Below are 15,388 nucleotides of genomic sequence, written 5' to 3'. Positions count from 1 at the left end.
TACTGATGGGACTGTAAAATAGGTGAAGCCTTTTTGAAAAGGAATTCTGTAACATGTATCTGTTTATCTAGTAATTCCATTTTTCTTTTTTTTCCTCAGGGAAACACTCATCTGTGAACACAAAATATACAAAAACTATAAGAATTTTATAATACAGCACTGTAATAGCAAAAACTTGCAAATGACATATTGTGTATTCAGAGAAAAATAGTTAAATAAAAATAAACTATGGCTCTTCCGTGCCATGGAATATTATATAGCAACTAAAAAGAAATGAAGTAGATCTACATGCAATGATGTAGAAAGATCTTCAAGATAGATTAAACAAAAAGTTGCACACCAATGCACACATTTAAAAACAAAAAATACACAAAACTATGTATCACATGCATACACAATTGCATCAATGCATAGAATAGATATGAGAGATTATAACCCAAACCAGTAATAGTGGTTACTTTTAGGAATAAGAGTTGAATTAGTGGGTGGTGGCTTTCACATTTTCTAGATTTGAGTTTTCACAATGAAACGTATTCACGTACTACTTATAAAACAACCCAACAAAAATTATTACTCTTCCGTAGGTGTTGAGTTGTTGCTGTTCTACTCCCTAATGGTGTAAAATGGCCTCAAATTACATTTTTGAACTGATAAAAACTAATCATCTAATTAAAGGATTTTTACTTTTCATTCCCCTCCATATTTTTGGATTTTATTAAAAATTTTTTTTGATTGATTTTAGAGAAACAGAGAGAGGAAGGGTGGGGGAGAGGAGAGAAGGATGGAGAAAGGTAGAGAGGGAGAGAGAGGGAGAGAGAGAGAGAGAGAAACAAACAAAGAAAGAAAGAGAGAGAGAGAGAAAGGCATTCACTTGCTGTTCCGCTTGGCTGTGCGTTCTTGGGTTGCTTCCTGCACATGCCCTGCACATGCTGGGGGTCAGACCTGCAATCTTGGTGTCTCAGCACAGCACTCTAACCCATTGAGCAAAATGGCCAGTACTGGATTTTGTTTTTTAAAACATCTGAGTATTCACCACTTGATTTAAGAAATAACAGATAACATTAAACATAATGAGATACAATCTCTTAAACTTCAAAACATTTCTCAATTTCAGAAATGGTAGACTTTTAAAGCCCCAATAGTTTAGATTTTAATTTTTATTTATTTATTTATTTTTAATTTAGTGAGAGGAGGGCGGCAGAGTAACAGACTGCTGCATGTGTTCCAACTGGGACCCACCTGGCAAGCCCACTAGGGGGCAGTGCTCTGCCATCTGGGGCTGCTGCTCCATGGTTCTGCAACGGAGCCATTTTTTTTAGCACCTGAAGTAGAGGCCGAGCCATCCTCAGCATCCAAGACCAACTCACTCAAACCAACAAGACATGGCTGCAGGAGAGGAAAGGGAGGGAGGGAGGGAAGGAGGGAGAGGGGGAAAAAGAGAGAGAGAGAGAGAGAGAGAGAGAGAGAGAGAGAGAGAGAGAGATAGGAGGGGAAGGGTGGAGAGCAGATGGTCGCTCCTCCTGTGTGCCCTGACTGGGAATCAGTCCCGGGACTTCCACATACTGGGCCAATGTTCTACCACTGAGCCAACTGATTATGGCCAGATTTCAAATTTTAGATCTTTGAACACAGACTGTGTAAAGAACTGCTCCTACCCAAAGCAATCATCTCCTACTAGGATAAAGTTATATAAACAACAAATTTTTAAACATTAAACCTTACAGTGCCCATTCATGTCCTACCTGGGTAACTGGGATGTAGAGAGGCTCGCCATTATGCAGCAGTGTGAGTTTCCCGTGCTGATACAGTCGTCCTTCTGGCTTTAAATTTGCCATCTCCTTAAGTCCGCCTTTCCTGCCACTCTCTTGTCCATTTCCCTTAAGTTCTTCAGTATCACTTAGGCATTCAAAAAATTCTTCTTCGCTATCACTCCAAGAATCCCAAGACTTCCCCACCTCTCCCTTTTCCTTGTCCGTGTCTTTTAGACGGTCTCCCGCTTCTCCAGCTTCCCCTGAGTGTGCGTCAGTCACCTGACCCGAAGTACTTGTCTTTCTCCCCTCGTCACGTGCCTTCTTTCTTTCAATACAACAATTCAACATCTTAAGAAAACAGAAATATATATATTTGAATTAGTTACAGTAAAATCAAAATCTATCCACTGCTTGAATATTTAGTTTTCATTCTCCACTCTTTCCCGAGTACTTGTTGTGAATGACAGTGATGTTAAGTAACCTACGACAGCACAAACAGAAGAGCCTATAATTCACACCTAAATTTAACTTCAATTGACTCAAGATCACATTTACATACTGTCATTGGAAAATGTTTACCTGTAGTTTCTGATGTAGTAAACAACATCTTAGATCTGGGGGTCCACTTGCTAATCTATTAAATAAAGTAGTGGGAAAAGAAAGATTAGTTTTAGTAAAATTGCTTCACATATGCATAGTTTTTATACTATCACAAATTTTTGCCATATTGATAAAAAAATTAAAACTAGAGTTATATAAGTAACTGAGATAGAGCAAATAAGATTAAAATATCAAACTTTATTTTACCCTTAGTCCACAAATCCTCAATAACAAACATAAATAGATATTTCAAAGCTTAATAGTAAACTAGTGATAGCTCCCAAGATAATAGAAACTTAAAATGAAAAAAGTCTCTAAATCCACACCAGGAGCAGCTAGCATACAGTAGTTCACACCATAAGAAATATACTATCTTTTTCAATTCGTAATTATTACAGTGGATTCTCAGTATAAAACCCATCAATCTTCACACTTCTCTTTCACCTGGACTGCCTCTAGTTCTAAGCTAAGTTCTCAGTAATCAGCAAAAAGAGAATCCAGCTAAGCAGAGACTGGCAAACAACGTAAGAGTAAACACTTTTGGATTAATCACCATTTTGACAAGGGTAAATGAGCAGTAACCTATGCAATATTGATATTTATGCTAACTAAACTTAAACTCCCCTGTGTGATTAAGTGAAATGTCAATAAAGACTATACAAAAAAATCACAGGTGATGTTTAACATCTTATGAATTTATGAACTCTGAAGATGATTTCCCTCCAACTGTAAAAATATATGTTCAGGTCCTGGCCAGGTGGCTCAGTAGATAGAGTCAACTTAGCATGCCAGAGGTTGCTGGTTCAAACCCCCTTCCCCCCTGGTCAGGGTATGTACAAGAAGCAATCAATGAGTATACAACAAACAGAACAACTAAGTAAAACACAAGTTGATACCTCTCTCTCTCATTTCCTACCCCCACTTGCTCTTTCTCAAATCAGTAGAAAAACTAAAAAAAAAATGTTTACTACATAAAATTTAGAAAATATATAAATGTATAAAAACAAAACAAAAATATAATTTCACACCTGGGAAAATTACTGTTGACACTGGTTGCATCACTTTAGTTATTTTCTGTACAATATTATACCACAGCACAACTAAAAATGCACAGTGTATGTAATTCTATATTCTACCTTACTATAAATATTAGCATCATTTTCAATGTTATTTGAGATTCTTAGGGAAAATATTTGTAATGGATCCCTAACTTTCTATTATAGAGATATATCATCATTTATTTAGCCATTCTTGGATACTGTGGTTGTTTCACTTTTTCCCCCTATTATAAATTTGCTGCAGTGAACACCTCTATATATTAATCATGTCCAAAGTTTCTTACCATTTTTTTTTTTTTTTTTAGTGAGAGAGACAGAGAGACAGGAAGCGAGAGAGACAAGCAGCAACAACTCATGGTTGTGGCACCTTAGTAGTTCATTACTGCTTTCTCATGTGTGCCTTGACCTGGGGTGAAGGAGCTGAGCATGACTCTTTGCTCAAGCCAGTAATCTTGGGCTCAAGCCAGTGACCTTGGGCTTTAAGCCAGCGACCTTTAGGCTCAAGCCAGCAACCCTGGGGTCATGTCTATGATTCCAAGCTCAAGCCAGCAACCCTGTGATCAATCTGGTGAGCCCACGTTCAAGCTGGCAACGTCGGGGTTTTGAACCTGATCCTCCCCATCCCAGGCCGATGCTCTATCCACTGCGCCACTGCCTGTCAGGACAAGTTTATTACCATTTTCTTAGGGCAGATTTCCTAGAAGAGAATTAATGGTTGAAAAGTCAAATTCTGCTAATAACAACAAACAATCCTATCTCTACAACTGGAAATGGAATTATTACCCTGGAATCAGAAAGTCATTTTCCCACCGGAAACGCATTTCAAGAACAAACTCCTGCCAGAGGTGCGCCACTCCTTTCAGCCCTCCGTGGTAGAAATTGATCATACAGAGACACAAAGCCAGCTTGTACGTTAAACTGTCCGATGGGGCAGATTTGAACTGATTGTAGAGATTCTAAATTTAACAAAACAGAAACAGCAAAACTTGTTAACATGTTTATATGTATAATCAAAAACTGTGTGGGCAGAGACTTTAGTACTAAAATTAATCTAGCCTACCAAAATAGCTTTTATCAGTATCTAATATATTACTGCCTAAATTTTCTTAGACAGTTTCATGTTTTCAAGATTTCTACAGGCCTGACCTGTGGTGGCACAGTGGATAAAGCGTCGACCTGAAAATGCTGAGGTCGCCAGTTCAAAACCCTGGGCTTGCCTGGTCAAAGCACAAATGGGAGTTGATGCTTCCAGCTCCTCCCCCCCTTCTCTCTCTCTGTCTCTCTCTCCTCTCTCTCCCTCTCTGTCTCTCTCTCCTCTCTAAAAATGAATAAAAAAAAAAAGATTTCTACAAGGATCAAAGAGTGAAGCTATAGTTTGATGAGGCTAAAGCTACAAGTTTCAATTTCTTCTGTGGAAACTTCAAGATGTATTCCAAATTTCATGTGTTGCTTTAAAAACCTTTTAATTAAAAATAGTATATACTTACTGTCAAATCCAAAAACATAAACTTAGAACTGTACAAACTGAAAATGTAAACCTTTGCTTGTCTTCCTCAGGTCATGAAATCTACTTGTCAACAGTAATTACAATACAATAAAAGACTGATACATCTTTATACCTGTCATTTAAACTCTCATTTCTCAATTTATCAAAGACCTGAACAAGAAAAACATGAAAACTACATATTTTACTTCATTAAACAGTTTTTCACTCACTCTTGTTTGAAATATAGAAAAAAATCTGTTGCAAAACATAAATTTATGATTTACAGAAAGTTTAAATTGAGGGAAATCCCAAAATCATGTATAGTATAGAATAGTACTTTATGTTCAGAGGCAGGTTTAATGGCGGGTACACCAGGCGTATGCCCGGGGCCCCGACTTCTGAAGGGCCCCGCAAAACCCCAACTTGACACTTTTTTCTAATGACACCAAGTTTGGTTTCATATGTGCAATTTTAACATTAATAGTACATAATATTTTTTATTTATTTAAAAATATGGTTGACATGTATTTTTATTTTCTCTTTTTTAAGGGGCCCTATATTTTCTTCTGCTCCCGGGACCTCAACCGACCTTTATCTGCCTCTGCTTTTATGTTCTTTTTTTCATCGTTACCAGAAAAGTTCTGTGACTCAAAAGATGCCAACATTCTATAGGTCATTTTCTGAGGGGAAGCATGATCTCCACTCACATTTTCTTTTTTATTTTTCTTTTTTTTTTCTGAAGCTGGAAACAGGGAGAGACAGTCAGACAGACTCCCGCATGCGCCCGACCGGGATCCACCCAGCACGCCCACCAGGGGGCAACGCTCTGCCCCTCCGGGGCGTCGCTCTGCCGCGACCAGAGCCACTCTAGCGCCCGGGCCATCTTTGCTCCAATGGAGCCTTGGCTGCGGGAGGGGAAGAGAGAGACAGAGAGGAAGGAGGGGGGGGGTGGAGAAGCAAATGGGCGCTTCTCCTATGTGCCCTGACCGGGAATCGAACCCAGGTCCCCCGCACTCCAGGCCGACGCTCTACCACTGAGCCAACCGGCCAGGGCCTTCACTCACATTTTCATAAGCTGATTTTTAAAATAAAAAGATCCGTATGCTACTAAACCACAAATAGAGCAAACTCTTAGAAATCAGACGCATTTTAATTATCAAACTCCAAATCAACTTAATCAACTTACATAGTCTTCACTCTCTGATGAAGAATTACTGTTGTCTGTTGAAGTTCCATCTAATGGTTTCTCAGAAGCAGCATCAGGGAATAAAAACTAAGGGAGAAAGAAAATCAACTTTCAACTAAATTGCCTAATTTGTTGATTTTTGTTACTCATATAGGCACTATTTGACTTTTTAATAATTTTGCTGTTGAAACAATGAAAATGCTCCTATTGTACTGGCCAGTTGGTTCTACATTATCTCAAACTTTTTCTATTTTTCTTTGAAAATACTGAGTTTTAGTGACAAGCCAATTTTAGAAATCAGAAGCTTTTCTTAAGGGTAATAACCTGGTTCTGCAAACCAAACAATGCAAAACCAAAATTTCTTCACTCTAATTTCAGACTCATCCAAGGACATCATTAAAGTTTATAAAAAGTGTCAATATTATTAAAAGATAAAGCTATGAAGGAAAAATTTTAAACAATCATATTTTATGAGTTAGTAGTTTTATTATCCACAGGTTTTCATATATAAAATAATAAAAGTATGATATTTAAACCTGACCAGGTGGTGGCGCAGTGGATAGAGCATTGGACTGGGATGCGTGATGACCCAGGTTCAGATCACCAAGGTTGCTGGCTTGAGCACGGGGCTCACCAGCTTGAGCATGGGATCATATACATGACCCCATGGTCACTGGCTTGAGCCCACGGTAGCTGGCTTGAGCCCAAGGTTGCTGGCTTGAGCAAGGGGTCACTCACTCTGCGGTCAAGGCACATATGAGAAAGCAATCAATGAACACTAAGGAACCGCACAAAGAATTGATGCTTCTCATCTCTCTCCCTTCCTGACTGTCCCTCTCTCTGTCTCTCTTAAAAAAAAGTATGATATTTAAGACATAACTTCATTTCAGGAGACACTCCTAGAAAGTAGTAAGCAGTCACAACTTGAATGACCAATGTATCTTTTTTACATGGTCTCTGCTTATATGTGCATGTGCATAATATAGTTAAAAAAGAAAAATTCAGAGTATAAAACAACTGAGCCACATAACTGGAATGAAATCTCTAAAGATACATTCTGAAGAAGGGACCCCCTTACAGAAATTTATTTTCAGTCTTTGTATCACTGTTTCTCCCAAGTGCTTTGTAGTACTGCTGACTTAAAAATTCCTTTTACTATGTATATTTTGCTATGCATTATAAAACATACTCAACAGATTCTTAGAAATAGAGGGATTACCATGTGCCAACAGCACTACTAGGCACATTTACAAACAAAATCCCATTCTATCGCTGTGAGAGTTAAGTATCACTGTCCATGTCTTATAGACATACAAGCTGAAAATCTGGTTAAGCGTATTGTTCAGAGTAACGACAGAGATAAGATTACCATGGAGTTGCCAAGACCAGTATTCTTTTCATTGCACTCCTCTTGAAGGTTTTCCCTAAGACTGTCTTAATGCACAAATTGCCAAATGTATGATTATAACTACAATTACAGTAAAAATAGCTATCATTCATCGAAGGACTGTTACACGCCAGGCAATCCCCACAAATCTCACAAGGTTTTACCAGCCTCATTTACAGACGAGGAAACTGAAGTTAAATGGTTTGTTCAAAGTCACAACAGTAGGTCAGGCTCCCAGACTGGGCCTGCTTCACACATTTCACCTGGAAGACACCCTATCCCCTTTTAGTACTCACTATAAAATATAAAGCTTTCTCTGGACTGCTATGAAAGAAATTTTTCAAAAACACAATTCTGATCATGGTGATTGCTTATAATGGTATGAAAGTGTATGATGAAGTCCAGTGCTTTGGAATGGCAGGTTACCTGCTACCTCTTCAGCTTTGTCCCTGGCTACTGCCTGGAAGTACTACACAATCCACCAAACTATTCAACACGCTCTTAGCCCTCTGCTATTCCAATGCTCCTAAAGCCTTCTTCTTTGCCATACAGAAAGGACTGAATATACGATGAATAAAAGCATCTGTGTATATAGATATATAAAGACACTATTAGTTACCAAGAGAATGGTATTGAGGACATCATTATTCAGTGGTGACTCTTCTATACCTCTGTGTTTTCGAATTTTCTTCTTTGCAGTGTGTACCATATTGGAAACTGATAATTTATGAATTGGAACTGGTGCTGGCTCTGTCAACTTTGACAAAGCATGAGTTATATCAGCAATTTCTATAAGAAGAACAGAAATGAATACATATTATGTCACCAACCTCAGCAGATTAAAATGATGAGTAAACGGAAGATTTAGTCACTCTTTTCACTAGTGTTACAGTCTTAGAATTATAAAATTTTAATACGCATGTTCAGCTTTATATGCATGTATGATTGACAAAGGTGTAACACAAATTTCTCCCCAGGGGACCTAAAAAATAAATGGCTAAAACCCTGCTTTGGTAAAAAGAGCTTATTAAATGCACTTAATGTTTTAAGCTCAGTATATAGCCTGGAGAGAAAGAGTAGCTGTCTAGTTCATCAACACTTGCTTCCTCAATTTAATTCAAACAAGAAAACAGATAAATAGTTGATAGAATATGTGCCAAAGAAAAAAGGTTACACATTTGAAAATAAGTTTAAAAAAAAGTAGGTCACCTCTCCCTTCTTCCTCAAATGTGGATCGTCCAAGAATCTCATCAGTTGACTCCTTTCGACGACAAACTTTAAAAAATTCAGTGACAAAATCACCTACAGAGAAAAACATGTTACTAATTTTTCACATCTAACTAAATGAAATCAGCCATCTAAATTAAAGTAATGTCTTTTACAAAACTATTAATGAAGAAATGACGGGAAAAAAAGTCATATTTCTACTCAATACAAAAATTAATCCTATTTCAAATGAAGCCTGGCTCTTCCTTTCTCTTCATATTCCAGGATAGTAACTTTTTTTCCTTAGAATTACTTCTAGAATGAAAGAAAAGTAACTGTACCTAATAATATTAAGTCCTTGCTATGTGCCTTAGTAAGATAAACAGCATCTATTTTCATTAAGTTGTGTAAGTAACAAGAATATTATTGTGACAGTGGTTTTTTTCCCTGTCACCACTAGAATTCTGAATCCATTAAAAAATATATAAAACAAATTCTAAAATTATGTTTCTAGAGGATTAAGAAATCACATAGAATAAAGTTATTTTAGCTTTAGCTGAATTTTCATGGTGTGCTTTGTGTTATAAGAAAGGGAATAAAGGTTTGATGTCTTTAAAAAAGCTGCAAGAGATATTTGCACAAAGAAATTAAACCTTAACATCAGTCCAAAATTATGACAATATAATATACGGAACACATTTAAGTTTTAATTTTCTTTTTTTATTCATTTTAGAGAGGAGAGGGAGAGACAGAGAGAGGGGGAGGAGCTGGAAGCATCAACTCCCATATGTGCCTTGACCAGGCAAGCCCAGAGTTTCGAACCGGCGACCTCAGCATTTCCAGGTCGACGCTTTATCCACTGCGCCACCACAGGTCAGGCAAAAGTTTTAGAATTCACTAATTAGATCTAATAAACCTAGAACATTTTCTGGACTTCAGAAAAGTAGGAAAATCCTATAATCTAGTCATATAAACATATAAAGTCAAAGAGCTATATAGAGTGATCATGGAACAATTATGAGAATACTTTTAATTTTAAGGTCCATCCACAAAAGTCAGTGGATGAGGAATGATAAGGAACTAGAAAACAATTAACAAGTAAATTTAGTAATTTAATAAATCAATGATTAAACAAGAGAAACTATTTATTTACAATAGGCACTGTGTTAAATGTGACACATACACACATAATCTTATTTGACCCTCATAATAACCCTATGAAGTATGTACTATTATCTCTTTTTTACTAAGACTTGAAGAAATTACAAAATTTGCTCAAACTGGTGGATCTAAGATTTGAAACAGGGTCTATCCAATTTTAAAATTCTTGATGTCCATCCTCTGCTATCTCCCTAATACTCCAAGATAAATTCACTGATGGCAGGACTTTTATATTTTAATCTTTTTATTCACGATTAGCACAAATGACAAGTACCAAACAAGCATTTGATGAACAGCATATAATGAATGCAATAGCCCAAGAAATGCATCATTACTGTCATCAATAAATATTTAGTAACTCCATCAGATAAATCGTAATATATCAGGTTATATGGAATGAAGGTGGCATGGATGAACACAGAAATGGAGAAAATATTTTCATGTGTACTAAACATAAGAAAGAAAAAGATGGAACAGCACATAAAGGAGACGGGTTCAGAAGACTTAACGAAAGAGCTATAGCTATAAAAATGAGAAGGGAAAGATAATTCTAGACATGGGATATGATACTATCTATATAGCAATTAATATTTTTCAAACTATTTGTTATTTCACTTGGTTCTTCAAATAACTCCATGAGGTGTACAAGATCATTTACATCTCTTTTCCTCTAACAGAAAACAGGTTTGCATATGTGGTACAACTCTAGAAAGGACTAGAAGAGATTGTAAATGTCAGTGTTCTTCCCATCATATACCACAGGTCCTGAGGGATAGCAAAAGGCAAAAAGGGCTCCAAAACTAAAATGGAAGATGCAGACTATGCCAGAGGAGAAAAAAAAGGAAGTGACATAACAGCATTTTAAGAATAAAACTCAGACCATGAGAAAATATCAGAGAATTCTGAGGTGTAGACTGTTTAAAACTAAAAGACAGGCCCTGGCCGGTTGGCTCGGCGGTAGAGCGTCAGCCTGGCGTGCGGGGGACCCGGGTTTGATTCCCGGCCAGGGCACACAGGAGAAGCGCCCATTTGCTTCTCCACCCCCCCCCCCCTTCCTCTCTGTCTCTCTCTTCCCCTCCCGCAGCCAGGGCTCCATTGGAGCAAAGATGGCCCGGGCGCTGGGGATGGCTCCTTGGCCTCTGCCCCAGGCGCTAGAGTGGCTCTGGTCTTGGCAGAGCGACGCCCCCTGGTGGGCAGAGCGACACCCCAGGGTGGGTGTGCTGGGTGGATCCCGGTCGGGCGCAAGCGGGAGTCTGTCTGACTGTCTCTCCCCATTTCCAGCTTCAGAAAAGTACAAAAAAAACCCCAAAAAAAACCCCACAAAACTAAAAGACAAAGGAGAAATCCTGCTAGTGCTATTTGAGAGTAACTAGATGCCTGGCCACCTAGCTCAGTGAGAGCATTTTCCTGATACATCAACATTGCAGGTTTGATCCCTGGTCAGGACACAAATAAGAAACAACCAATGAATGCATAAATGAGTGGAACAACAAATCAATCTCTCTCCAATCTCTCTAATCAATAAAAAAAAAAAAAAAAAGAGTAACCAGAAGGATTCACTGTTGTTGGCAAAGATTTTTTTTTAATGGTCTTAACTAAGAAGGTCACAAATATAAAAATATTAAAATAAAAAATTGTTTTTTGATAAAGTATAAAGACTGCATTCAGTGTTACAGATCTGGAAGACAGGCAGACAGTGGTATTTTAGGAAAGGAAGAAAATATATCTTACCTAGCAAACACTGAGGATTATCAGCTTTTCGAACTCTAACAGACCAATGGGGAGCCTGAATAGGATCCAAATCACTAAAATGTAAAATAAAATAAATGTAAGATCCTAATCATGATAATCTGTAATACTCATGAATTAAAAAAAAAAAATGTTAAGAACCCATTGCATGGACAAAAGGGAAAAAACAAAATCAATACAAAAGAATTAAAAGAAGACATATAAAAATTATTCTAAATAGGCATAATCTGATGAGAGTATTTTATTTTAGAAATTATAAAAAAGAAAAGAAATAAGCAGATATATATAATCAGCTTAATGTTTTTTATAGCATTATTAATAAAAAAAAATCACCTAAGATCAAAAGTGCCCTATCTCCTTAATTGCATAGATTAGTATGCACCTACTCAATAAAATACTATGCAGCAAATTTTAAAATGACAACATGGATCTACATTTACTGGCACAAAAGATGTAAAATAATATATTAAATAAATAATGCAAATTAATATATACATTTAAGTTTAAAAAAGATATATCCTCATTCAAATATCAAATCATTATGTTATGCACTTGAAACTAATATAATGTTATATGTCAATTATAACTCAATTATTAATAAAAGGATACACCCCAAAATGCTATCTTGGCTGTTTTTCAAGTCGTAAAATTGTAGGTAGTCTTTCTTCTTTATACCCATCTTAATTATCTGATTAAGCTTATACTCTTTTACCAGCAGCAAATATAATATATTTGTTTTAATTACGAAAACAAATGTCCTATTTCTCACTGTTCTGCATCAGGAATGAGAGGGTACTTAAATTGCATTCCTCTTTCTCCATGTTCTTCCTGCATAATGCTTACTGTAATTTTCAAGTTGTTTCCATTGCTAAGGAGTATATGACATGGATATTATTTATGACATCTAATGATCAAATATTATTCCCACACATTCTGATAACAATCATTTCTTTGCCCTGGCTGGTTGGCTCAGTGGTAGAGCATTGGCCTGGCATGCGGGAGTCCCAGGTTCAATTTCCGGCCAGGGCACACAGGAGAAGCGCCCATCTGCTTCTTCACCCCACCCCCTCTCCTTCCTCTGTGTCTCTCTCTTCCCCTCCTGCAGCCAAGGCTCCATTGGAGCAAAGTTTGCCCAGGCGCTGAGGATGGCTCTATGGCCTCTGCCTCAGGTGCTAGAATGGCTCTGATTGCGGCAGAGCGACGCCCCAGATGGGCAGAGCATCGCCCCCTGGTGGGCATGCTGGGTGGATCCCGGTTGGGCGCATGCGGGAGTCTGTCTGACTGTCTCCCCGTTTCCAACTTTGGAAAAATACAAAAAACAAACAAACAAACAAACAAAAAATCATTTCTTCAAAGCACTTCATGAAATGCTTCAAACCAGCTAAGAAAAGTTCAAGGGAATTATGCACTAAATCTCAAACAGGTCAGATTCATCTTTGCTAAAACCAAGTAAGATTCAGATTGTTCATTATCTCTGAACTAAGGATCACATCCCCAAAGTCAGCAGCTTAAAACACATCTCTAATACATATTAATCAGTCTAAAAAGTGATCTTTAAAAAGAGGAAAACCAACCTTATCAGAAACTGATATAAAGGAAAAAGAAAATTGCCAACTACTTGGCAGTTAATTTATTCTACTGAAATGTTTGAGTCTCCATGTACTACTCTTTATATACTTACGAATAAACATCATTATCCACAATGATACCTTCAGTCAGGTGAGGCCATGTAGTTGCTAAGTGGAGTTCACTAAAAATAAACAGAACATGAAATGTACCCAAAAGCTTTAATACTGTGTGTGTATATATCTTTTAACTCAGCAATTCCACTTCTAGAAATGCATCCTAAGTAAATAACCAGAGATATACATATCATACAAGTATGTTAAAAGTGGTATTATTATTATACAATTAAAATGGAAACAACTAATTTAGCAAATGGTAGTACATCCATATAAAGTAAATCTCTTTGCAGACATTAAAAAACCGTGCTATACATAATAGCCCAAAAGTGTAAATAACCCAAAAGTCTATCAAGTGATGAGCGGTTAAATAAAATGTGGAATATCCATACAATGGCAAATTCAGCCATGAAAAACAAGTACTGATTTATGCTACAACATGGACGGACCTCAAAAACACTGTGCTAAGTGGAAAAAGGCCAGACACAAAAGGAAACATACTGTACACTGCAATTTACATGAAATGTCCCAAATAGGCAAATCCATAGAAAGGGAAAGTAGAGTAGTATTTGCCTATATATGGCAGGAGAGCCTGGGCAGATTGGGAGAAATGACAGGTAAGAGGTGAGGTATTTCTTTTTGGGTTGGTAAAAGTTTTCTGGAATTAGAAAGTGATGATGTTTGTACAACTCTGTAAATATGAAAAACCACTGAAATGTACACTTTTAAAGGGTGACTTTCATGGTATGTGAATTACATGTAACTTTAAAAAAAAACTTATGTGAGGGTTGGCAAAGTTTTTCTACAAAGGGCTAGAAAGTAAATATTTTAGGTTTTGTGATCCATGTAGTCTTTCTTATATTCATGGTTATTTTTTTCTTTTAAAACCTTTTAAAACATAAAAACTATTCTTAGCTCAATGGCTAGACAAAAGCAGGCTACTGGCAAGATTTGATCCACAGGTCATAGTTTGCTGAACTCTTATTAAATGAATATTAAGTTTCAAAGAGTATTCATGAAAAAGAATAAAATAAAAAAAAACCCCAAAAATACAGAAGATGATATACATTTATAAAATATACAAACATATTTTACAAAAAAACCAGTTAATAGAGCAGGTATGATATTTAGAAAGAACTACTTGCAAAGTTGGCCCCTGGCTTAGCATCTGGGAACTTGGATTCTAGAACAGTTCATACCATTCCCTGATAAGAGTGACTTATTGTGCCTAAACTACTTGTGTCAACAATATGGCTGAGGTGAATATCTGCTTTCTTTTTGATACATTTTAGGCAGAGGATGCCTACTTGACCAGCCTGGATAGAAACCCAAGCACTGAGCCTCTAATGAGCGTCCCTGGTAGACAGCCTTTCTACACATGTTCACTCCTGGGAGAACACAGTTTGTCCTGTGTGACCACACTGGGAGAGGAGACTTGTGCCTAGTTTGCTCTGGACCTCACCCCAAGTGCCTTTTTCCTTTGATTTTTACATTGTATTCTTTTGCTGTAATACATCATACCCACAAGCACAACTGCTAACTGCTGTGAGTCCTCTTAACAAATCACCGACCTGAGGGTGGTCTTACAGACCCTTGTTGCACATAATAAACAAAAATTCATGCATAAGGAAAAACAACTGGAAGCACATATATCATGCTGTAATCAGTGATCCCCTACGAGTAGTGAGATTATAAATATAGTGAAACGTTTTCTGTCTAGATTCTAAATTCACTTCCTATGTTAGGAGTGTACCGAAGCCAAAAGAGCCAATTACATTATTTCTCTGATCTTTGGTGGTGCTCTATTAATTGGCAACTCCAGTCTGAGATTGAATCCACAGTACAGTTTAGAATTAACTGAGAGGCCCTGGCCGGTTGGCTCAGCGGTAGAGCGTCGGCCTGGCGTGCGGGGGACCCGGGTTCGATTCCCGGCCAGGGCACATAAGGAGAAGCGCCCATTTGCTTCTCCACCCCCACCCCCTCCTTCCTCTCTGTCTCTCTCTTCCCCTCCCGCAGCCAAGGCTCCATTGGAGCAAAGATGGCCCGGGCGCTGGGGATGGCTCCTTGGCCTCTGCCCCAGGCGCTAGAGTGGCTCTGGTCGCGGCAGAGTGACCCCCCGGAG

The 15,388-nt window shown here is 37.7% G+C and overlaps 1 protein-coding gene across 3 annotated transcripts in view; it reads right to left on the bottom strand.

Moving 5' to 3' along the window:
• The window catches only part of RAB3GAP1 (RAB3 GTPase activating protein catalytic subunit 1), a 69,285-nt gene that overhangs the window by 18,155 nt on the left and 35,742 nt on the right, over positions 1-15,388 (bottom strand). For all 3 annotated transcript variants that reach the window (XM_066346302.1, XM_066346303.1, XM_066346304.1), the window contains 8 exons: positions 13,266-13,334; positions 11,567-11,640; positions 8,678-8,770; positions 8,088-8,257; positions 6,082-6,168; positions 4,193-4,365; positions 2,331-2,385; positions 1,743-2,099 (listed from right to left, as the gene is read on the bottom strand). In XM_066346302.1, coding sequence (XP_066202399.1) covers positions 1,743-2,099; positions 2,331-2,385; positions 4,193-4,365; positions 6,082-6,168; positions 8,088-8,257; positions 8,678-8,770; positions 11,567-11,640; positions 13,266-13,334 — 1,078 coding nt within the window. The remainder of the gene's footprint in view (positions 1-1,742; positions 2,100-2,330; positions 2,386-4,192; positions 4,366-6,081; positions 6,169-8,087; positions 8,258-8,677; positions 8,771-11,566; positions 11,641-13,265; positions 13,335-15,388) is intronic.

The sequence above is a fragment of the Saccopteryx leptura genome, chromosome 7 (assembly GCF_036850995.1).
Source record: "Saccopteryx leptura isolate mSacLep1 chromosome 7, mSacLep1_pri_phased_curated, whole genome shotgun sequence".
In the NCBI taxonomy this organism is placed as follows: Eukaryota; Metazoa; Chordata; class Mammalia; order Chiroptera; family Emballonuridae; genus Saccopteryx; species Saccopteryx leptura.
The sequence above is the reverse complement of the archived record's forward strand: the minus strand, read 5'-3'. Positions and strand labels throughout refer to the sequence as shown.